Source organism: Salvia splendens, chromosome 20 (genome assembly GCF_004379255.2).
Source record: "Salvia splendens isolate huo1 chromosome 20, SspV2, whole genome shotgun sequence".
NCBI lineage: Eukaryota > Viridiplantae > Streptophyta > Magnoliopsida > Lamiales > Lamiaceae > Salvia > Salvia splendens.
The window spans coordinates 74,353-99,612 of NC_056051.1; the positions used below are offsets into that span (position 1 = coordinate 74,353).

At 39.6% G+C, this 25,260-nt stretch overlaps 1 protein-coding gene across 1 annotated transcript; it reads left to right on the plus strand.

Moving 5' to 3' along the window:
• Positions 1-1,054: 1,054 nt before the first annotated feature.
• On the plus strand, positions 1,055-1,953 carry LOC121781038. Its single transcript, XM_042178717.1, has 2 exons — positions 1,055-1,401; positions 1,760-1,953. Exons 1-2 carry the CDS (start codon positions 1,101-1,103, stop codon positions 1,777-1,779), a joined length of 321 nt encoding a protein of 106 aa, XP_042034651.1. The 5' UTR covers positions 1,055-1,100; the 3' UTR covers positions 1,780-1,953.
• The last annotated feature ends 23,307 nt before the right edge of the window (positions 1,954-25,260 follow it).

The window sequence follows — 25,260 nt, forward strand, 5'->3', positions numbered from 1 at the left end:
TGAGGAACAACGTCATTTTCCATTCATGTGAGTCTTATTTTTCTAAAAATTATCGTTCCATTTAAAAATAAACACAAAATCATTGTTGCTTTGATACATTAGAAAATATAACATATGACAAAATAACAGTAACAAAAAATATCAACATAGTTTTAATTTAATGTCAACACAACATAAACCGTTGACACTCTATTGACATTTTTTGTTACTAATATTTTATCATCTGTTGACATTTTCTATCAGCCTAGATCATAATTTTGAGTTTGTACAATATTTAGAATTTTCATTTGATTACATCCCTCTGGAGACAAACGTCATTTTCCCTTCTCATGTAGCAAAAAAACATCATAACAATTTTGATTTTTCAAAATGAAATAATCAACCCCCATAATTATTTTTAACAAAATAAAAAATCCAATTGATGTTACAAAATAATTATAAATATAATGGTTAATCAAAATTCTATAGTCAAATTAAATTTACTATTCCCCCGTTCCATAGTAGTAGAAATGTTTCTTTTCGGCATGCGATTTAAGAAATATTATATTAAGTGAGTCAAGTAAAGGAAGAATAAAGTAGGAAATGAAAAAGGTAGAGAGATAAGAAAATAAAGTAAAAGAGAGTATATTAAGTGAGAAAAAAATGTTGATTTTTACTAAAAAAGAAAATGACTCAATTATATGCAACGTACCAAAATGATAAAATGACTCCACTACTATGAAAAGTGAGGAGTAATTGAGACTGAATTAAAGAAGAAAACTGAAAATGGAATAACAGGATCCGAACTGCCTAACCTACACTTATTTTTCCAACAGATTTAGTCTTGATTTGGCTTGGTGATGTGATAGCAAAATTCATAGTCCAGTTTTAGTACGTAAAAGTGAAATAATACTTGTGCGAAATTTCATTGCGATTTCGTTATTTGGAATATTTGCATGTCATGAGAGAAAAAGACGCGGAAAAATGCGGAAACGTCATATGTTCACACTGTAAACACGAGGAAAAAAAGACTTGAAATAATGGAAAATTTTCCATTTCCTTCCTACAAATACACCATCATATTCATATCCACCCACCAAATACAAAACAGGAGGAGAAAAATGAAGAGATGGACAGCTTTTGTGGTGGTGGTGGTGGTGATGGTGGCGAGTGCGGCGGCGCAGGGGCTGAGCCCGAGCCAGTGCAACAACCAGAAAAATAATCTCAAGTACACGTGTCGTAACGTGGTGGTAGGGGGGAAGCCGTCGGAAGGGTGCTGTCAGCTAGTCAGGGCGGGGAACACCGAATGTCTTTGCCAATTTGTTACGCCCAAGTTGGTTGCGGCGCTTGGCGGCGCCGCCCGTGCTATTGGACTCGTTCGAGGCTGCGGCAGAACCATCCCTCGCAATTTCAAGTGTGGAAGTCAGTACACTATACTCTCTATTTCCTATTAAAAAATGAAACATTTTGCTTTTGTCAGTTGTCCCATTAAAACTGAAACATTTCCTAAAATGGAAATACCACCTACTCTACATTTCCATCTTTCTTACATTATTATCTTTTTATTGACTCATAAAACAACAATAGATAAAATCTCATAACGAAAAACAAACGTTTCATTCTTGCAAAACGTTTCATATTTAATGGATCGAGGGATTAAATTAATTAAGCTATCTTGAATTCTTTCTTATTTATTTAAACTCTAATTAATTTAATAATTTCTCCGTAGGAAAAGTATTTCTAGTACGACTTATTTTGACTTTGACTTATTTTCTTTCAGGTTTGACCACTCCACCTTGAGGATATCTATGAACCAAATATTGAAAATAAATGAGCTACAGTTTCATCACCTCTTAGCACTACGTTGTATCAGTTCTGTTTTGTATATTAGTTTGTGTTTAGCTTCTATTTAATCAGAATAATGTAATATAAAATCTACATCGTTATAAAAGAAAAGAAAAACTATGTATCAAATGGTTGTCGTTTATAGGCCGGACATGGTAAGCAGTGACGAAGCCAGAAATTTTTTATTAGGGGGTCCAAATACTTTTATTGATGACTAAATATCATAAGAAAAAAATATAATTTTTTTCATTTATTTAATGATTAAATCTTACGATATTTACTTGTTAATTTTCTATGAATCTTTAATAAGAGAACTTTGATTCATTTTCTATGAATCTTTAATAAGAGAAGTTTGAGATGAAATTGAATGATGATTATAAAGAAATGAATAAAGATTATGGAGTATATTCTTAGACTAAAATTTATTAATATTATATGGAGTAAAGTATTTTCCTATTTAAAGAGTATATTGAAGTCTAAAAATATTTAATATATCAACTATGCATTGTTTAAAATAATCAAATGTTGCAAAGTGACACAAATAATAAACATTAAAATTAAATAAATTAGTAGATGTGGATGGATAAAAAGTAAGAATCTTATGAATGATAAAAATTATAAGTAAAAAGATTTTTCAAACTGGCCAACATGAAAATTTATAAAATGAACAGAATATATAAATGGAAAAATTTGAAATAAAACAGAATATAAAGTGAAAAAGTCAATAGAATTAGCTTAAGTGGTGTCTATAAAAAAAACTAAGTGAAGAAAGTATATCTAGTGTTTTGCAAAAAGAAAACATCAACTGTGGTTCATAGGAGTCAAACACAGTTCCTCACGAATAAAAGGGGAGTATATTAGCCAGCTGAGCTGGAACACTTTTTAGTTTATTGTTAAAACATAATATCTAATAATGGTTACGATAGTTGGGGGGCCCAGTGGCCCCCCAGGCCCCAGTGTGGCTTCGTCCCTGATGATAATAGACCAGAAATGCGATAATAATAAACTTCCACATAAAATCAGTATATATAGAGTTAATAATATCATTGCGGATCCAGAAAGAGGGGGCGGAATGATATAAATTCAACATGAACTCCAAATTTGAATGTGTCTTTTACTCGCTCTAAGACACCTTTTAGTAGCTATGTTTCACTAGGATAATATTACTCGTCCCACTTAAAATGACACATTTTCATTTATAAGTTTGTCCAAATAAGATGAGACATTTCTTTTTTTGAAACCTTATTCTCTCAAATTAATACATCCAACTAATTTTTCTCATTCCTTTTAAAATATTCATCTTTCTTTCTCTCTCAACTTTAATAATTACACTCACTTTTTCTCTATCTCCAATTAAACACATAACCAATAACTCTAAAAGCATGTGCCGGTCAAAAAATATGTCATCTTAGCCGGTTTTTAGGAGTATTATTTATCTTGGCTCTACTTATTGTTTGGTATACAAAATAAATTAACCACGAACCCGTGTTATTTTCTCAGCCCGCGGAAAGGCCCACGTCATTTTTCATGTTTTAATAGAATAATTGAACCAAGGAAGATGGTGAATTTATTTATCTGCCTTCAAAATAAAAAAAATATAATATAGTTTTATTACATCATTACCCTTAAATTATCTAATTATTTTGAAAGAAATGATTAACACTAAAATCTTCCCTTTAGACCTGCGGGTGGATATCCTTGATAATTAAAAAAAAGATAAAAAAATCTCCCCTCTCAAGAACCGTTCCTCCATAGCTTCAGCAAATACCGAAACATATTTCAAACGAAGCAGAATTTCCTCCATAACTTCAGCAAAAAAAATACTCCCTTGGTCGCATAAAAATATGTGCACTTTCCATTTTCGTCCGTCCCTCAAAAATATGTGCATTTCATTTTTGTAAAGTTATATCAATTTAATAATATAGGTCTTACTATCTACTAACTCTACTTTAACTACCATTCTTCTCTTCTCTCTTACTTTACTATATCATTCTCCTCCTCTCTTACTTTACCAATTTTTTTCTTAATTTCCGTGTCATCTCATCCTCCCATATCTTTATGGGTACAGAGGGGAGTATGTTTCAAACATAACAAAATTCTCCGCTCATTCTTCTTTGTTTTCTGATTCACATAATCACTCGAGTGAGTTCTCCCTTCCTTCTCTTTCTTTCAAAGTATACTTGTATATATATGTGCAAGGTTATTCTTCTTTGCCGCATTTCGTGCTTGCAACACACCATTTTTTTTATTTTACTCCAATAATATTAATTTGATGGGGCTGAACGGGATGGGGTGACTCTACCGGATAGGCCTGTCAAAATTGATATTGGGTATTGGATACCCGATATCCAAACCTGAAAAAGTCAGGTAATTGGATAACCGAAACCCGATTTTTCGAGTATCGGATCGGGATCGGGTAGTGAGAATTTTGGATGATTGGGTATACCCGAATTATCCGATTTATTTTTTTAAAATTAATAAATTATGTTTTTATTATAATTAAATGTAATTTAATTTTTGAATTACATGTGGATGAATGAAAGATGTTAATATGTCAATTTCTTATTGTGAATGGATGAAAGATGTAATTTATTTAATTTAATTTAATTTAATTTCTTATTGTGGATGAATGAAAGATGAAAAATGTAATTTAATTTCTTAATTACATGTGGATGGAGGAAAGATAATATGTAATTTAATTTCTTAATGTAATTTATGTTCTTATTGTGGATGGATGAAAGATGTTAATATGTTATGATAAGACTCATTTCATGCATCGGTTTAAGGGTAAAATGTACGCTACTTGATCAGTTTATCGCGCAAGGCAAGTGTTAAATATGCATGAATGCGGCTTGACCAAGGCAACAAGGCCAAACTGATCAAGCGAGTACAATAGGCGATAAAGGCCAAATATCGGGAGAGTTGATCTTAGGGAGTAATGAAGCAGTCAAGGAGGGGACCACTGTTTCCAGAAGAAGGACACATGAGTCTATGAGCTGGTGGTGCGTATCATTCTGTTATCAAGGACAACGTTCTAGAATGAGATACATGCTGATATATGAAACACAAGGACGGAGCTGAGTCACGAATCTGTTACTGAAAAGCGTCGTCATTCTAGAATGATAGCACGTAGCAATCAATGAGTCACTCACTCTCAGCATGAGCGAATATTCCCTGCCAAGATCGTTATCCAGGTGGAGGTCGTGCCGAGCCTATAAATAGAGGATATGTCACCACATTACCGGGGGGGGGATCCTTTACTTTCCGTCTTTAGTTTAGTTTAGTTTAGTTTAGCTCTCTAGTTCAGTTCCCTAGATAGCTTAGATAAAGTAATGCTTAGTTAGAAAGGGCGATTGAAGGAGCGCTGCAGAATACTTGATATATGTCGGTGTATTCTTAAGTTTCCCGCCGAGGATCTCCTCGGTTTACTTGCTTTCGTAGTTCCGAAGTGTTAGCTTAGTTTAAATTTCACGCTGTACTGTTCTGAGTTTTAGTTTTAATCAAAGTTGCTTTCGTTTTCATCATTGTGTTTACTGTTCTGAGTAGTTAATTTTCATTTCAGTCTGAGATTTACTTGACCCAGTAGTTAAAGTTCCCTTGAGCAAGTAGTTAGTTACTTTTCTGCCTAAGTTAAAATCAGTAGTTAAAAACTCCCAAAAGTAAAGCGTGGCAGCAGCCAACCCCCTATTCACTACTCACACACTTTATACACTAGCTTCTCTGTGGGATCGACCCCGAACTTGCCGTTTTACTGTTAAAGTAGTGCAAAATTGAGAGTTTATAAATTACATTGGTGGCGTGCGAAAGCGAGATCAACTTGATCAAGTGGCAACGACATTTGCTAACTGATCCATTCGATTCAGTTATCTCTTCCATATAACTTGAATCAAAAAGGAAAAAAGAAAAAACCGGATTTTCGCAGCCCGCCAAAATGGCTCCGTTGCCGGGGAAGCATGGTGTTATTTTATGTTTGTGTGTAGCGCATAGGTTAGGCAGGGCCGCTGATCAACTGACCAGCGAAGAAGAAGGAGAGCAGAACGCGCAACCTAGACCACCACCACTTGAACAAGCAAAAGAAGAGATGGCCCTCGTCGACAACGACTCAGGAATTGGCTCTCTGCACACTCATGACGAGAAGGAGCCCACACATGCCATTGCCGTTACTCCTGGAATGCGGACCATCGCGATCAAGTCAGGAGTACTGGCCGTTTTGTCCCATTTTTACGGCCTTTCAAAAGAATGCCCGTACGCCTTCCTGGAGGAATTTTGCCGATACTGTGATATCCAGCCCGTACCGGCTGGATCTACGTCTGAAGATTATAGGCTGAAAGCCATCCCTTTCGTTTTGAAGGGTGAAGCTGGAGTATGGCTGTCGAGACTGCCAGAAGGGTCCATCAAATCATGGGCCGAGTTCCGAATGATATTCCTCGATCGCTTCTTTCCAGCGTAAAAAATGAGTGCCCTCAAGCGGGAGATTACAGAAGCCAGACAGGAGTACGACGAGCCCTTCGGCCAGTACTGGGATAGATTCCAAGGGCTGCTTCAAGCATGCCCTAACCACAAGCGGGAGGAGCGGGAGATCTACTCGATCTTCTACGGTGGACTGACAGTCGATTGCAAGAATGATCTCAACCTAGCAGCCCAAAGGGATTTCTCAAAGACCCCATTCAGCCAAGCCAAAAACATCCTGGAGAGGCTGATCGAGGCTAAGCGGTCGTACGAGACATCCCGTGGCCAGTACAAAAGGGGTGCGGTGCACGCAGCCGAGGCGCGCAATGACGAAAAGCTGGAGGCTCGATTTGAGCAGATGGAGAAGAAGCTGCTTGAGGCAGTAGAGAAATCCAGAGCACCTCCGCCACCTGCACCCAAAGAGCAGCAGTATGCGCCGCCACCACCGCCGGAACAGCATCACTATTACTATTGCGAGTTTCCCCCTGAGGCGGAGCCGCAAGCCCAAGTGAATGTCGTCGGCCACTGGAATGCGAATGGCAATTGGATCCAGGGCAAACAGAGAGATGCGCCGTGGAGAGACCATCCTAACTTCAGATGGAGTGATCCAAATCAAAACCAACCACCGCAACCAGCGCAACAATATTTACAATTCACCGAAGGGCAACCCAATTAGCTCGCACGCGTTCAGGAAAGGCCACAGGATGGAGGTAACAGGATACAAGGCGGTCAGGGGAGCTGGTCCGCGGGGCAGCAGGGCAACTGGTCAAGTGGAGGACAACCTAACTGGTCAAGTCGACAACAGGAAGGAAACTGGGGGTACAAACACCAAAGCCCTCAGTCAAGCAATCAGGGAAGACAACCAAATAATCAAGTGGTAAATTATGTCCCGCCGCACCCGAGAGGAAACCAACAACCCCAAGGGAACCCACAGTACTTCCAAGGGAGCCAACAAAATCATTTCCCTCAGAACCAGCCAGAGCAGTATGGACCTTCCGGCTACCATCAACAAGGCCATGAAGGAGGTCGTTTTAATCAGAGATAGCAAACAGCAAAATGAAGGTCCAGGAGATATTATGATCCCATATCAGCCCCATGATGCAATGAGAGAAATACAAGAAGCCCAGAGAGAACACAGGGCTGCACTAGATATGCTTACAAAGCAGTTATCTAAGGTCGCCATATCACTGGGCGAGCTGAGGAGGAATGAAGGAAAAATTCCGGCTACAGTACAGCTACCTACTGGGCGAGAGAATGTCAATGCAGTATCTCTAAAATCAGGAAGAGTTTATCAAAGCCCATCTGCGAGTTCTCCAGCACCCACCGACGGACTCAATCATGAAGAAGGCCCTGAGTCCAGCGCCTTTGATCACGTCACAAAAGAAGGAGAGTCTAGTGCCCTTGATCAAGTCACTGAGAAAGGAAGGACGGTCGAAGCAGAAAATGTAGCCGTGGTGATTTAACCAAGTGATCTTCCACAGAAGAAGACTGACCCAGGGGTGTTCACACTCCCAATTTCCATCAGAGACGTTCGAATGGAGCACGCAATGTGCGACCTTGGGGCTTCCATCAATATCATGTCGTATTCTATATACGAAGAGCTGGGAGAAGCTAAGCTTGTCAAAATTGGTATGGTGATACAGCTAGCAGACGGGTCTTACATTCACCCAGAGGGAGTTCTGGAAGATGAAATCGTCAAGGTAAACAAATTCAGGTACCCCGCCGACTTCTTCGTCCTAAAGATGACAGAGCCAGGAGCGGAGGAGTCTATTAGAGTCCTTTTGGGAAGGCCATTCCTATCTATAGCCAGTACAATCATAGACGTTCGCAATGGGATGATGAATCTGGATTTTAATGGAGAACAGCTTACATTCGACATTGATAAAGCTGTGAGAAAGCCACGGGATAGTGAGAGCATACAATCGGTAGATACTATCAGACCTTGGGAGCAAAGGTATCTAGGAAAGGAACTCTTCAAAAGACCGTCCACTGATTCCATTGAAGATGAACAGCTTAAGAATGAAGCAGCTGAATGGTTCGATGCAACGATGACTGGGGAAATGGATGATCAAGCCATTGAAAGGGCAATTATGGATTTCTGTAAGCCGCCACGACCAGCTGAGTTAAAAGAGATCACTCAGCCAGCAAGGGTCGAAAAACCACCTGACCAAGCCGCCCCATTGAGAAGAATGTTGAAGGAAAGTCCCGCGCCTACAAGACAACTATTGTCTTTACCTGCATCGTCAGTTACCCTCAAGAGCTTGTCCAACCAGACGTACCAAGAACCAGTCAAACCAAATCTGCAAGGACAAGGAGGAAAATTGATGGAATAACTGAGGCTGGGTCAAGAGGTGGTCAAGTGGAAAACAACAAACTTGAGAGAGATTAACCCAGATTTGTGCATGCATCCCGCCATGTTAGAAGGAGTGACACCCCACCTTGATCGACAACGCAGACTCGACTCCGCTTTGAGAAAGGAAGAGCTCAAAGTGGGGCAGAAAGAGCTACTCTTCCAGTGTCAACTCAAACTGATACCCAGGAGGCGGAATTCAAAATGGGCGGACCCTCGTACCATCATGACAATGCACACACAGGAGGCAAACATACTCCCAGGAGACCCCCCCAATTCGTTCTCATTCGTGGTAAAAAGTCAACGGGTTGAGCCCTACAGAGACAAGACCAGAGCAGACACAGTGGAAGAAATTCCACTAACCCTGCCTAATCTTATCCAGTGAGCAGGTAAAAGGAGTGATCGGGTACTCATGGGTAGTCTGCTTGATCAAGCAACAAATTCTTAATCTATTAAACTGATCAAGTGATATCCCAGGGGAACTCGGTCAAGTCCTTTGTAGTTAGTATAATTAGTTTTTCATGCGTTAGTTTTTTATTCTTAGGTAATTAAAAGTCTGAAAAAGGAAGGAAACTGATCAAGTGGAACTATTTGAGTTTTCATCTGAAATTAATTGTCCACTTGATCAGTGCAATTCGAATTTAATTGGTGGTACAATACTTTCGTTGATCAGGGCAGGTGATGAAAGGACGTGCGCAGTCACCGGAGAGGTGTCAAGCAGCGCCAACTGTCGCAATGAAAGGACGTCCTGGAGAGAAGGTGGAAGCGTATAAGAGAAGCTAAGCCAGCTGGCGCTCTGAAAGGACGCGCCTGTACGTGAAGAGTGAATAGCGAGGGATCTCAACGTCAGAGATCCCAACAGTCGTAATATCAGTATAATAGGCAGATTTCAGGACATTATTTCACTTTCACCCAAAGCGACCACAGTGCATTCCATTTATTCTCCCATGCTGCTCCAAGTTCCGAACCCTTGCCCCAAAAAAAATCATCATCTCCATCACCAGTACCAGTAAGAATGTTGATTGAGCAAATTCCAACTTCATCCTCATCCTCAGATGCCGGCGCCGAGAGTGGCGACCGGGAAACCTCGTTCCAGGCCCAAGTTGAAAACCCTAGCCCATCCTCTCAACTTCCACCACAAACCAGCGCCGCCGCTACACAGGCCGCAGTGGACGAAGAGACCCTACGGCGCCTCGATAAAATCCTCCGGAGTATACCCTCCGAGATGGACAATGCGGCCTCTTACGCCGCACTCAAAGCTTAACTTGGGATTTCCCGGTTTAAAGAGCCTGCTTCGTCTTCTGAAACAAAAATCCTACCTAGCTCTCCTACATCACCTTCACCATCTCCCATCCAACCTCCGCCATCTCCTATAGCCAAACCTTCGCCTCCTTCCCAAACATTTACCCCTATCCAGCCGGTGAAATACGGCGGGGAAGCCTCCGACGAGGAAGGCTGGATGGAGGATTATGGACAGCCATTTGCTATCCCGTCGCCAACAAGCGGTGGCGGCTCCACTTCGATCCACGAGCCGCATTTGACTGGGGGCGGTGAAATCAACGATGAAGAAGAGGAGGACCTCTACCCGTTGTTCGACTATAAGGAAGCTGAGAAGGAGGAGGAACCACCACGCCGTCAGACGCGCCGTATGACAACGGACCAGCTCCTAGAGGAAGCTGAAACCCTGAAAACCCGAGGAGATGAGGAAACGGTGATGCAGAGACCCCGCACAGTACGGCGGCTGGTTGATGAAGAGGAGCCGGAGGAGCCAGAAAGCCAAGAGGCCGTTAAGGAAAAGGAGGCTAAGGAGGACAGCCGTCAGAGGAGAGAGAGAAAGAGGAAGGGGAAGGGAAGTGTTTTTCCCCCTCTAAAGAGAAGTCGTCCCGCCAACGAGGGGGTCATCATTACAGATGCTTCTGAACCCGCCTCTCCACTGACAAGAGAGAGAGAGATGAGGGCAGCGATGCAGAGGAACATAAGTTGCGCTGGACCCGAACATCCAGGAGGCAACAAGGAAGGCCCACTATATCTCCTTCCACCATCTACTCCCCTCAGCATGTGGCCTTAACCCCAGCTATTCTCCAACAGATGTTGAAATTTGATGATCCCAAATGGCAGGAGGAGGTTCACCAAAGGGTGTGACCTCTCAAAAGAGGTTGAAGGAGGGGAAGATGCTACACCAGCCGTCCTTGGAGAAGATTGAGATGAAAGAGAGGTTTGCAGCCTACATTGCCGACATCGGATTTGAATGGTTGCTAGAGGTCGATGAGACCCCCGTGCCAGAGGACCTGGATAAGGAGTTTTTCACATCCTTCCGATTCACCGGAAGCTCAGACCTGAACGACAGAAGTGTCTCCTTTAGGGTCTTTGGCCAGGACCAACTGATGAGCCTCAATAAATTCTCCATCTGGATGGGCCTCTACACAGAAAGCCATGTGGCTAATGGGGTTTGGGTTGGGCGTGATATCGGTTTCCCTCAGAAGAAACCCGAATTCGATCAGCAAGCCATCTGGAAGGCTATATGCAATGGGCGTGCCCCTACCTTTACAGCCTCTGAATCCAGAGGTCATCACATTGCTGATCCTGCCCTCCTCGAACAGGCCAATACGCTGTCAATCATTACCATGTCCGAACTCTACTTTATGTGGAGTATGAGATAGCAGGGGAAGGTCCATCTGGGATTCCGGTTGGCCTACTCCATAAGTCAAATTTCTACCCGCGTTGCCCGCCATCTTAACGTCTACCACCTCCTCGGAGCCTATTTGAGGAGAAACAAGATTATGGAGTGTGCCGAACGTCCCATCATTGGCCCCAGTCCTGAAATGTTTAACCTTGATTTCTTTGTTAGAACTCAGGTACTGGAGAAGACGCAAGGAAGGGGTTTTCAATTTTATGCAGCCGGTCGGCGGGAGCAACAGAGAAGCTAACCCAGAAGGAGAACTAGGCCGGAGGAGACCTCAGCAACCCTTGCCGAAGGAGAAAAAGAGGATACACATCGGGCGCCCACTCCGAGGAAGGAACAAGAGGAGGATGCAAGTGCTGATGACGCATGGAAGCTCCGAGTGGAGCAGACATTGATGCAGCTGGTGGAGAATTCAAATTCTTAACTGGTCCTGCTGGCCAGGTTGCTGGGAACCACCCACAATCAAAGCACTGCCAGCCAACCACCACCTCCCTCTACAAGCTCCCCTCCGCCTCGATGCCCATCATCCTCCCGGCCACCCTCAGCATCCCCCAGTCAACCTCCCAGAAGGCATTGAGTATACCCTCAATCTCAGTCATTTCAAATTTAAACAATCTTACTTTTTATTTGTTTTTGATTTGTATAACTGACATCCTGATCCACCTCACACTTAGACCTGTGTTGGGTCTAAGTGTGAGAAGTTATGCATGTTTGTGTTGGTTTATATCTGCCCTTGTGTTTTAGTTATTGTTCTTCTGTGTTTATTGGCATGTTTGATTGTTGGCACTGTCTCGCACTTAGCCAGTGTCTGGTCTAAGTGTGAGAAGTTTTCTTTTTTCTTTTGTGCCATTGCCTGTACCTAAACCTTTTCCACTGCATCCAGTCCCTCAAGGACGAGTTCATATGCAGTGGGAGGGGGGAGGGTTAGTTCCAGAAAATAAAAATCATTCATGTAAAAAAATTTAAAAATATTCAAAATTTTAGTTAGTAATAAATAGGGCAGTATGCATGAAATTGGATAAGTGGAAGACTTGATTACTTTGGGAAGAGTTAGAGAAAGGAATCAGTATGTTTACATGTAGAAACTTGATTGCAAAAACTTGATCAGTTTGAACGATGCAAGTATGATGGAAATGCTCAATTTTTAAAACTTACTGTGAAGCCTCTCCATATGTGACTTATAAGCCAAAGTAGAACATTTTCTACTATTTTTACAAAAAAAAAATTACGAGGGGCTGAATCTTTGATATTTAGATGAAAATTGCATAAGTAGTAAGGACTAAAGGTAGGACTTAACCAATTTGAGCCTTTTCTTCTATCGCTCCACGTACCCCTAAACCCTAACCAAGTTGAGCCCATACACTTTGACCCGTTCTTTTGAAACCAGAACCCATATCCATACACCTTTTCTTTTACAAACACGTGAGGAAAAGAGGTCAAGAGATGAGTCATTTCAAAGTAAGGGGTAGTACGATAGAAAGTAAAAATAAAAGGGTAGCCGGGTTGAGCGATTTAGTCAATCAGGTTGATCAAGTCAGAAATCAAGTCAAAAAAAATGTTGTTACCGAGAAAAATTTGAGAAAAAGAGGGCCGAAAAAAATTGTAACCTGACCCAGCAAGTCGAAAGGTAGAGAATAGAGCCAAAAATTCAAGGCTAGAAGTCGCCACTTGACCAATTTATATTTTTAACTTAGAACCCCTACGACCCTACCCTAATACACTACTACCCTTAAGCCCTGTTACACCCGAAACAAAGACCTTAAGGAACTATCTTGTGCAATCCGATTCGAGATATTAAATTTGTGGTAATACCGAGTGAACAGTCCTAACATCTCTGGTGAGAAATGAGTGACTGAGTGAATCCAATAGTGGTTTTTAAATTGAGCAATCTTGACGAACTGACACCTTGATCAAGTAAAAGCGAAAAGGAAGAAACATAAGCTGCTGGCAAATGGTTTGACCTCGTCCTCGGGTATGATTGTTGGAAATTTATTCGATCTAATGCATCTATGTGAATATGTGTTTTTATTTCGAGTCTTGTTTTCTTTTTCATCTTCTTTTACTTTCTTGAAATGAGTAAACCATGCCTGAAATTTGCCTTATCTTTTTCTTTTCTTTTTCTTTATACTTGGGGACAAGTATGTTTTAAGTGTGAGCAGTTTGATAAGGCTCATTTCATGCATCGGTTTAGGGGTAAAATGTACGCTACTTGATCAGTTTATCGCGCAAAGCAAGTGTTAAATATGCAGGAATGCCGCTTGACCAAGGCAACAAGGCCAAACTGATCAAGCGAGTACAATAGGCGAAAAAGGCCAAATATCGGGGGAGTTGATCAAGGGGAGTAATGAAGCAGTCAAGGAGGGGACCACTGTTTCCAAAAGAAGGACACATAAGGCTATGAGCTGGTGGTGCGCATCATTCTGTTATCAAGGACAGCGTTCTAGAAGGAGAGCACGTAGCAATCAATGAGTCGCTCACTCTCAGCATGAGCGAATATTCCCTGCCAAGATCGTTATCCAGCTGGAGGTCGTGCCGAGCCTATAAATAGAGGATGTGCCACCACATTAAGGGGGAGGGATCCTTTACTTTCCGTCTTTAGTTTAGTTTAGTTTAGCTCTCTAGTTCAGTTCCCTAGATAGCTTAGATAAAGTAATGCTTAGTTAGAAAGGGCGATTGAAGGAGCGCTGCAGAATACTTGATATCTGTCGGCGTATTCTTAAGTTTCCCGCCGAGGATCTCCTCGGTTTACTTGCTTTCGTAGTTCCGAAGTGTTAGCTTAGTTTAAATTTCACGCTGTACTGTTCTGAGTTTTAGTTTTAATCAAAGTTGCTTTCGTTTTCATCATCGTGTTTACTGTTCTGAGTAGTTAATTTTCATTCCAGTCTGAGATTTACTTGTCCCATTAGTTAAAGTTCCCTTGAGCAAGTAGTTAGTTACTTTTCTGTCTAAGTTAAATCAGTAGTTAAAAACTCCCAAAAGTAAAGCGTGGCAGCAGTCAACCCCCTGTTCACTACTCACACACTTGATACACAAGCTTCTATGTAGGATCGACCCCGAACTTGCCGCTTTACTGTTAAAGTAGTGCAAAATTGGGAGTTTATAAATTACATTGGTGGCGTGCGAAAGCGAGATCAACTTGATCAAGTGACAACGACATTTGCTAACTGATCCATCCGGTTCAGTTATCTCTTCCATGTAATTTGAATTAAAAAAAAAAAGAAGAAAAACCGCATTTTCGCAGCCCGCCATGTTACTACTCCATCACTTATGAATTTTGTATTTCTCAAAGTTTGTAGTTATTTTTCTCTTAAATTCAGACTACTACAAGAATTTCGTATATCTAAAAGTGTGTAGTTATTTTCTCTTGAATACTACTTCAACTTTATATTAAATTCGCACTAAATAATATTAAATAAATTGTAAAACTTTGTGTTAATTTTCAAAAAAAATCAAAATTACAATCGGGATTGGATACCCAATTTTTCGGGGCTGGATACCCGATTCGGGAATCCGAGTACCCGAAATCGAACTCGGGTCGGGTATCGGGTATTGAATTTTGAGAATTTCGGGATCGGGTACCCGAAAATTTTGGATCGAGTGTCCGTGGGTACCCAATTTGACAGGCCTACTACCGGATATTGAGCTGGGCAAGGGTAGAAAAGGCGGTTGGGTTAGAGGCTCTGGCCTCTGTGGGCCAAGTATTTGTTGGGGTTTGGTGCCCCTGCACATTGGAAAACTTGTACATAACAAATAAATCAGATAAGGATCTATTTGACCGATTATGCGATTAATCAATTCACATGTTAAACATATAATTGCATGCTAGAACGCAAATAATTCATGCTTAAAGAAAGTAAATCCTAAAACATGAATTCTACGGTTTAGAGTTACCGATTTTGATTCTCCAAAGAATCGTCGATTGCTTGTGCCTTCTCCACGACGATCTTCAATACTATACCACGGATCTTCTGACTGGCTCCCGAACTGTATTTTGATATTAGGGTGGGCTGATCTTATCAAAATACTAGGACTCGAATAAAGAAGACAGAATTTTCTCACGAAGGATAGCTGAAAATCTCACGGAGGAGAGCTGAAAAATCGTCATCTTCTAATTAGAGAGCGGGGCGAAATTTTCATGTGAAAATAATAATAATAATAATAATAATAATAATAATAATAATAATAATAATAATAATAATAATAATAATAATAATAATAATAATAATAATAATAATAATAATAATAATAATAATAATAATAATAATAATAATGTTTTATGTCTCATTTATTCTCCTATTTATATTAAGTTACATATTGGGCCTAGCCAGGGATCTATGGAAGGTTTTGGATATGACCTCCCCCAATTAGCTTTTTACTAATTAAATTGAACCCACAATTTAATACAAGCTTATATTGGAATATTACGAGCAGTCACTACAAAAGTAATATTGCACTGCCCATCCAAATCCGAAATTATAAGTAATTCGGGCTTTCGTTTTGGTTGTTGTTTATTTCCAGCGCTTAAGATAGAAATGTCCATTAATTATTTAGTGTCTACTATGGACTTAATTAATTAACATATTTTAATTCCAAGAGTGGACTTAGCAAGAAACACTTATTTATTATTCATGGAATAATTAAATTCCAACTGGCCAGTTTCCGAATAATAAAACTTTGTCTCGAGCTCCTCTTGGGGACATTATCAAACCAAACTCACTAGGCGCGTGATTCAACATAATAGTAATCCTAGACCCGCACCATTTGATAAGTCAAAGTAATGCATAATCAATAACGTATGCTCAAAGCTAACGTATGTTGATTAAGAAATAGTTGTTTATCAAGACCTAGTCTTCCATTAGATAGCATGAAGACATGTCTTGCTATTAGATCCGTTCAGTGCTATACCACACCAATGTCTTCTTATTTCTTATTTCAGTAAGGCTTAGAAATAATCGGACTGACATTGCAACCTTTCGCGATACGTAGCCAAAGTCCATCTATGTTGTGAAATTCTTCTTTCTCTTTTGCAAAGCATTGCATAGAACCGACCGTGTTACATTAAAGTGGACGTCACCCACAACTGGTCTACTAAGCAAAAGACTTAGACTTTGTTTACTTCTTATGCATTTAAATGTTTATAAAACATTTTATAAATACACAAGCAAATGCAATGTAATAATAATAGTGATTCTATTCGTGCGAAACTACTAGAATAATACTGAATCGGGTTAAAAGTGGATTGTAGAGTTTTTCGTATACAAGCAAGATTCTATTCGTGCTCGAAACATGCTTTTCAGTATACCAAACCTAACAGTATTTACCATGCTTAGGCTGTGGAGGCAGTTGTTGTTAGAGTTTTGTATATTGTAAAGCATTTTCCAAGTGATTGTATATTGTAAAAACTCTTTTGTTTATTTTTCCTATGAATAAAACATACTCCTTCCGTCCCAAGTTACTTGAGTCGTATTTCATTTTTGGTTGTCCCAAGTTACTTGAGTTATTTCATTATTGGCTAAAAACAAAACATGTAATCTCTCCTACTTTATTCTTTATTTTACTTTACTCTCTCTTCTTTCTCTTACTTTATTTTATTCTCTACTTTATTTAACTCACTAAACACAACTTTCTTAAATCTCGTACCGAAAAAAAATGCTTCAGGTAACGTGGGACGAGGGAATATTATTTTTTGTCACAATGTGTTATATTTTATATTTAATGGATATTTTATATATTTAAATGTATAAGGTTGAATGTCAGTCCTATCGTGAATGTCGGTCCTTATATTTTCAATCCTTAATAAAATAAGATGACACTAGTGTGGTATTGATGCACTTTTTATTAGCACTAAATAAATCTGCAAGTATATAGAGCAGATTTAGTATAGCTAATGGTCAGTAGCGGATATCGAACACAGGAAAAACGATCACAAATTGTCTACCTTTTACTAAGCTTCTTCTACTAGTTGGAGAAACAAAAGATTTTGGTTTTAAAAACCAAAAGATGTAGAAATAAGAGCAAATAATGATTGCACATATAGAACACTGATAAAAATCAGATGAGATAAGAGAATTATAGGGATGTGCTTTCACAGTTATGGTTATACAAATTCTAACTACAACACCCTAGCACAGTTCATACTTCACTAGAACGAGTCACATAAATATTGCCCATGCGGCACAAAGTAGATCATAGACACTAGGGGCGTCAATCATAGACTTGTAACTCCTAAAAGCTCCTAAGACTCCTAAAATTCTCGCTCTCAATTAATAGTGTCGTTTTAAGGGAAGCTAATTGTATCGTCAACTATGCTCTTCTAGCTCGCAAACCTCCTCTCACGATTATGTTGCAAGTCAATAAATCATCACAGAATGTGTCATTCAAACGTGAAGCAATTATCCAACACTTCGAATAGAAGCGAAGTAATAAACAAAACGCATATTAAATAAATACGAATTGTATTACCAAAGTCGCTACTAACACATCCCTAGAATTTTATGAATTTACTTACACATAATCGAATAATATAAAAATATAGTTTGTAGGGAAAACAAAGAAAACATAAGAACTAAATTGATAAAACCCAAATGTTGAATCTTGTAGTCTTGATCTTCTCTTGAATCCTTCTTCAAACACCTTGAACTTGATGAGCAATTGAAGAACTCTCAAAATATTCTCTCTGGAAATTATGCATCAAAAAACTCTCTTTGATGAAGTTTGAGGGGGTATTTATAACCTTCAATTTCGTGCCTATAAATATGGCAAATATTAAGCACAATATGGTAAATCTTGGAGAGAAAGTAGGCCAATTCTGTGCGCTGCGTTTTCCCAGCGGGCCGCTGCACTTTGTTCAGCGGTCGCTGGCAATCATCCCGTAGCTACTAGATCATCGGGGAGCAGTAGCTGGGCACGACCCAGTGATCGCTGGGCTAGGCGTGTTCCTCATTTCAGCTCAACTTTTCCGAAGTGGACTGCTACCTGTTCAGCGGTCGTTGGCGGCCAGTAGTAGCTGGCTGTGTTGCAGCGGACCACAGGACGGCTCGAATACTCCCGATTTCCATCTTCGACTTTTTGCTATCTTTTTTGGCTCTATTTTGCATATTTCTCACAAAACACGTTAAAATACCAAAATCGACAAATTATGCGATTAATAGACATGTAATGCAACTTTGACACTCAAAATAGACCAAATAATGGACTTAAAACAGTGCAAAATCCGAGTGTATCAGGTATAACATTGAATCTAATAGAGTGACATGTCTTAATTGCTATCTAGTCTCGATTACCGACATTTCTATATCAATGTATTTAGCCTTGAGCATACAACACACAGTTTTTATCTATCGAAAGGTGCAGATTTTTCGTAATCCAAGAATCCTAATATTTCTGGGTAACGGTGATTAGTATTAGCAGTGCTAGGATGTCTATTATATTGAATCGCACCCCAATGAGTCTAGTTTGGTAATGTACTGAAGATGAACTTGGAATAAAGTTTTATTATTCAGAACACTAGCTAGTTGGAATTTTATTCCGCGAATAATAAATAAGAATTTTTTTGTTAAGTTCTCTCTTGTAGTAAATAAGATATTAATTAATTAAGTTAATAGCAGACTTCAATTAGTAAATAGACATTTATATCTTAAGAGCGACAAATAATTAAATCAACAAGGAATCCCGAATTACTTATAATTTCTTATTTGGATTGACAATCAATATTATTATACTGCAGTGGCGCGAAATAATATCATGGGGTCTCAATTTAATTATTTTAAGCCAAACAAGTGTGGCATGAATCCAATTACATAATTTTATAAATAGGAGAATAGATGAGAGACAGAAGTTTGCTCAAATTTTCGTCTCCATCTTCCTTCTCCCACACAATATTTTTAGATTACAGATTACATAAAAATCAAAACTCCTTTTGTTAGTCCTTATAAATTTAGTTAAAATTATGGAGAAAACGAATAAATCAAACTTTAAAAGTAATTAGTTTGTGAAAATAGCATCAATAATAATAATTTAGCTATTGAAACTAAAATAAATGTAAAATAAAACAAATAAAAGTAATGAGAACTAAACGAAAACTATGCTCATGGATGGTTTCTACGTAAGTGATGTAATCAAATGCAAATTCTACATACTGTACAAACTCCAAACTATGATCTAAACGGTTAGAAAATGTTAACAGATGACAACATGACATCAACAGAAAATATCAACACAGTGTCAACGGTTGACACCGTATTGACATTGTGTTGACATCAAAATCTTGAAATTTTATACATGTTGACGTTGTGTTGATATTGTGTTGAAAAGTTTGGAGTTTGTATAGTATATAGAGTTTGCATTTTATCACTACCCTTCTACATAATGTATTTATGATAATATTGGCAAAACACATCTAAATGTCCTTGTACTAATCCATTTTGTTTCATCAAGTCCTTATACAAATTTTTGGTTCATTAGGTTTTCGTACCAATGTATTTTGTTTCATTAGGTCACTTTCATTTTTAGTGTCATTAGGTCATTTTCATATTTTGTTTCAATGGGAACTTATACTTGCATTTTAATTTAAGAGGTTTTATATTTTATTTAGTTGGATCTTTATTTAACGGGACTTAAGAATTTTATACTTGAATTTTGATTTAAGAGGTTTTATATTTTATTTTTAATTTAGTTGGATCTTTATTTAAAGGACTTCATAATTTAATTAGCTTTTCTCGTGTTGATTAAATTTATTTATTTGCTTTTTTTTCTTGAGTGAACTACAAAAATGGTCCCTTGACTATAGGTTTATCTCGCTCATAGTCCCTGGACTTTAAAAATATCGCCAGACATCCCTGGACTAAGGATTTATCTCGAAATTGGTCATTTTGCCATTTTTTTAATACGAAAATACCCTTTTGAGGGTTTGGGCAATTTGGTCTTTTTACACTTTTAACATTTTAAACTTGATATTATTTCAGTGATGTACTAAATCTGATATTATTTCAAAATTAGCATTCTTCTTCTCATTTGTCATCCTACTTTGTTTCTTTATTTCAATATTTGATTTAATTTTATAAAATTAAATTTTAAATTTAGATTTTTAAATATCAATAAATTTTTATTAATTATTAAAAATTTTAAATAGCAAAAATCAATAGTTTTAATCAATATTTGATAGTGTCTAATATGTAAGCAATAAGGTATGACGACGCCAACTTTATTTTAATCAATATTTAATAGTTTTAATCACAAATAGATCATATAACACGATTATACTGAAATAATATGCATCTAATGTAAGATTAATATAACTTTTGTTTATTTATTTGAAAACAATTAAAATTAACTAGAAAATTTAAGCAAAATACTCCTATATAAATATCAAATTTTTAGTCAACTTCATAATATATAATCACATGCAATTATAACAATCGAACGAAGGCTAAGTTGGATAACTCTTATTTTTCCATTATGATTAATATTATTTTTCTATACTTCTTCAATTCAACGAATATTATATTAAATAACCAAAAATAATAGTTTTAATCAATAATTATAGTGTTCATGAATTAATAATTTTAATTAATAAAAATTTATTGATATTTAAAAATCTAAATTTAAAATTTAATTTTGTAAAATTAAATCTAATATATTGAAATAAAGAAACAAAGTGAAGGATGATAAAAAGGTTGAAGAATGATAATTTTGAAATAATATCAGATTTAATACATCACTGAAATAATATCAGATTTAAAATATTAAAAGTGTAAAAAGACCAAGTTGCCCAAACCCTCAAAAGGGTATTTTCGTATCAAAAAATGGCAAAATGACCGATTTCGAGATTAATCCTTAGTCCATAGATGTTTGGCGATATTTTTAAAGTTCATGGACTATGTGCTAGATAAATACATAGTTCAGAGATCATTTTTGTAGGTCACACTTTTTTCTTTGATTTATTTTGAAATTTGTTCAGTTGCAATATTGATTTAATAATAATTGGAAAAGGAAAAATTTACTGATATTGTCCATTATCAACATATAAATTTTTTAATTTTCCAATGATTTTTTAGAATCAATGGTGCAATGAATTAATTTCAATTAAACAAGAAAAAAATGTAAATAAATAAATAATCCAAAAAATTAATTAAAATCTAAAGTCCGTTAAATAAATTCAATTAAAAAACTTTTTTAAAAAAATGCATTAATATAATGACCTATGAAACAAAAAAAATATATAAAAAGAGCTAATAAAACAACAACTTGTAGAAGGATCTAATAGAAAGTTATTCCTATGTATTATTCATTTTTTATTAATCTCTTTCATATTTATTCAAATTATTTTTGTCTCCTCTATTTTATTCATTTTATTAAAATCCGTGATATTTACAATTAGACTACTTTTGGTGATTAGATGGAGTATGTATTTTGATGACATTATATAGAAAAGATCGAAAATTGGCGAATGGGAGACCGCCACGTGTGCGTCCGCTGGCACGGACGTGCTCGATACATCGAGCAGCGCCGTGCCAGCGGCGCGGTTGCAGCGGTGGCGGTCCTTCGCCTTGCCGCTGGCGCGGACGGCGGTGGCGACGGACGCCACCGCTGCGCATGCTCTAAAGAACCTGATTACTATTTCTGAACTGGTGCGATCAACAAAATCAGGAAAAAGTTGTGAACTTTTTACAAACAGACAATCCAAAAAAAGTGAAAGATAATTAAAAATGAATAAAATTGAAATGGGTGAAAATTTGAAATGAATAGTAATATAGCCTACCTGGGCAGGGCATCTCTTTGTTAGTAACTTCAATTGACTTTGTTGGCGTCACGACCCTTCCTAGTAACCACCCACCCACCCACCCCCATGAATACTGATGGGGTGCGTACTAAACAAGCCCAACAGCAATGACGGCCCATCAGCCCAAAACCCAAGGAAGAGTATGAGTTCGGCATTACCAAAGAGTTCGGCCTCAGCCTACAGCTCGGTAAAAGTCAACCTATCAAGCTCTGCTCTCAGATCGGCAACCAAAGCAGGAGTATGAGTTCGGCATTACCAAAGAGTTCGGCCTCAGCCTACAGCTCGGTAAAAGCCATCCAATCAAGCTCTGCTCTCAGGTCGGCATCAAGCTCTACTCTCAGATCGGCAACCAAAGCAGTTCGGTCTCAGTATTCGACCGAACAAGGAGTTAGTGGACCCATACAGGATGTCCAACACACCCACTACCACGTGGTGTCAACTCAGGCCACGATCGTAGGCCATGACCTACGCTACATCCACGATCTTAGGCCATGACCTACACGACATCCACGACTTAGGGTGGTGATGCAAGCCACGATCTTAGTTCAAGATATAAATAGAACTTAGATCAGATAGAAGAAGGTTAAGCTCTCTAGAGATAAAAGACCATATAGCAAATAGCAAGTTTGTATTTGTAAGCTGTAGAAAACAGATCAAGCAATACAACTCTGCCCCCTTTTCTTCCCGTGGACGTAGATTTACCTCAGTAAATCGAACCACGTAATTTCTTTGTGTCATAATCTTCATTCTCTACCAGCATTTACTAACGTCAGAAATTCGCGGATCCATCACTGGCGCCGTCTGTGGGAAACAGAGAACAAAATTTGTGATAAAGCGAATTTTTGATCCATTTTTTTCCACCCAAAAAATGCATACCAGATCGCAGAGTACCCGTATTCCTGCCCGTGAGAACCAGGAGGAAGCCAATCCATCCCATAGGTCTGGAAAACAGCCTAGGGATAAATCCACCACCAGTTCTCATGGCGAAGGAACAGGCCGCTCCAAAAATCGTCCCACTGAGTCTTCCCAGCAGCCTGATTTGAATGAGGCTGTCAAGCTGTTCTTGGCTGAGAAGCAGGATGAGTTCTTAGCCTTCCTGCAAAAGAGCCAAGAGCCGAAGACGAAAGCGGAGGATTCTCCTTCCTCATCCAGACATGAAAGTCACTACCGCAGTAGTGCCGTGTCTTCCAGGAAGAAGAATCCTCAACCCCGACATATTCCTGCTCTTCCTCGGTACCGGAATCACAGGAGAACTCAATCTCCTCCATACCGACGAGATATCGGATTCGCCGTGTACGGAGCACTGAAGACTCCGTTCTCGGACGACATCACCCGAACTCCCCTACCGCAGAACTACCGAACTCCGTCGATGACTTACGACGGGCTCGTGGACCCTCACGATTTCTTGGGGCGCTATCAGTATAACATGGCGAACCAGGGTCTCAACGAGGTCCACATGTGCAAGCTGTTTCCCGAGCTGCTCATCGGGAACGCGAGAAGGTGGTTCGATAGCCTCCCCCAGGGCAGCATCAGATCTTACCGAGATCTAATGGATGCCTTCCACAGGAGGTTCTTTCAGAAAGCGGAAGCCCGAATCACTTCGGCTCAGCTGCTTTCCATTCGTCAAGGTCGCGACGAAAAAATCAGCGACTTTATGACAAGATTCCACAAGGAATGCCTGCAAGTAGACGATCTCAACGATCTGCTTGTCATCTCGGCATTCCAAAATGGAATCCTGCCCGGAGCTCTCTACAGGAAGCTCGTTGAGTGCGGTCCGCAGACAGCTCAGGAAATGTGGGACATTGCGGACCAGTACTCCCGGGCCGATGAGGCAGACCGTCGTAAACGGTCGTTAGACAGCTCATCGTCCCGAGGAGACAGGAGGAAGCCCGATCATAGCGATCAGGGACATCCTCGCCGAACTCCTTTTGGCGATCAGGGACATCCTCGCCGAACTCCTTTTGAAAGGATTCAAAGGACTCCGGTGCAAGACAGATTGGGACCCCGTCTCAATCCCGAGAAGCCGCCCGCTCAGTTCGTACCGCTGAACAAGCCGAGAGCGGAAATTTTCGAACTACACTCTGACCTGTTCGAAAAGCCAAAGCGGATGACGAAATCTGCCGCGCGCCGACCCCAGGATAACTACTGCTCCTACCATCAAGACCACGGTCACGATACCGAGGAGTGCAGAAACTTGGCTGCAGGTATCGATGTTCTTGTGAGGGCAGGGACATTGAAAAAATACCAAAGCAAGCAGTCAAAGAAGAATAAGAAGCAGAGAGGTGCGAACTGCGCTCCTCAGGATCCGAAAAGGCAGCCGGATCCCGAAGACGATGACGAGCCGCAATATGATGGAGTAATCCTGACTATTGACGCTCTCCCTGCCGGGAAGACCAAGTCGTCCCTGAAGTCAGAGCGCAGAGGCTCCAATCGAGAAGAGCCAACGCATAAAAGGCTGAAGCAGGACGAAGTGATTACGTTCTCGGATGCTGATCCCGTCCCGGCCATCTCTCCTCACCAAGACGCCATTGTCATCCAAGCCGGAGTGGCAAACAAACTGATCCACAGGGTGTTTGTGGATACAGGAGCGTCAGTCAGCATTCTTTTTAAAGAGTGCTTCGACAAACTAGAAGTGGACCCAGCTCGGCTCAGCCCGGCTCCGCTTCCCCTGAAGAGCTTCGCCCAGGAGGACACCCGCCCTGAAGGTATTATCAGCCTTCCGATCACGGTGGGGAAAGCGCCTACTAGCTCCAGTACAATGATTGAGTTTTTCGTGGTGAAAGCTCGGTCCCCGTACAACGTCATCCTGGGAAGAGACTGGCTCAACACAGTTCGGGCCATTTGCTCCACTTATCACCTCACCATCAAGATCCCTACTAAAGGAGGGATAGCGGTCATCCGAGGTGACCAAAAGAGAGCAAAGGAATGTCTGCAAATTGCGCTTAGAAGTGCCGAGCAGTCAGATCGGCACCACCAAGCATAGCAATCACAGCAGCCGGAGTCAGAGGCAATGACCGAAGTCATACCGGAGCCGAATTCGATGACAGTTCAGCTGTACGAAGACGATCCATCCAGAACGGTTAAGATCGGCTTCGCGGGAACGCCTCTACTTCGGGAAAAAACCATCCAGCTCCTCAAGGAGTACAAAGACGTCTTTGCATGGTCTCCGTTGGA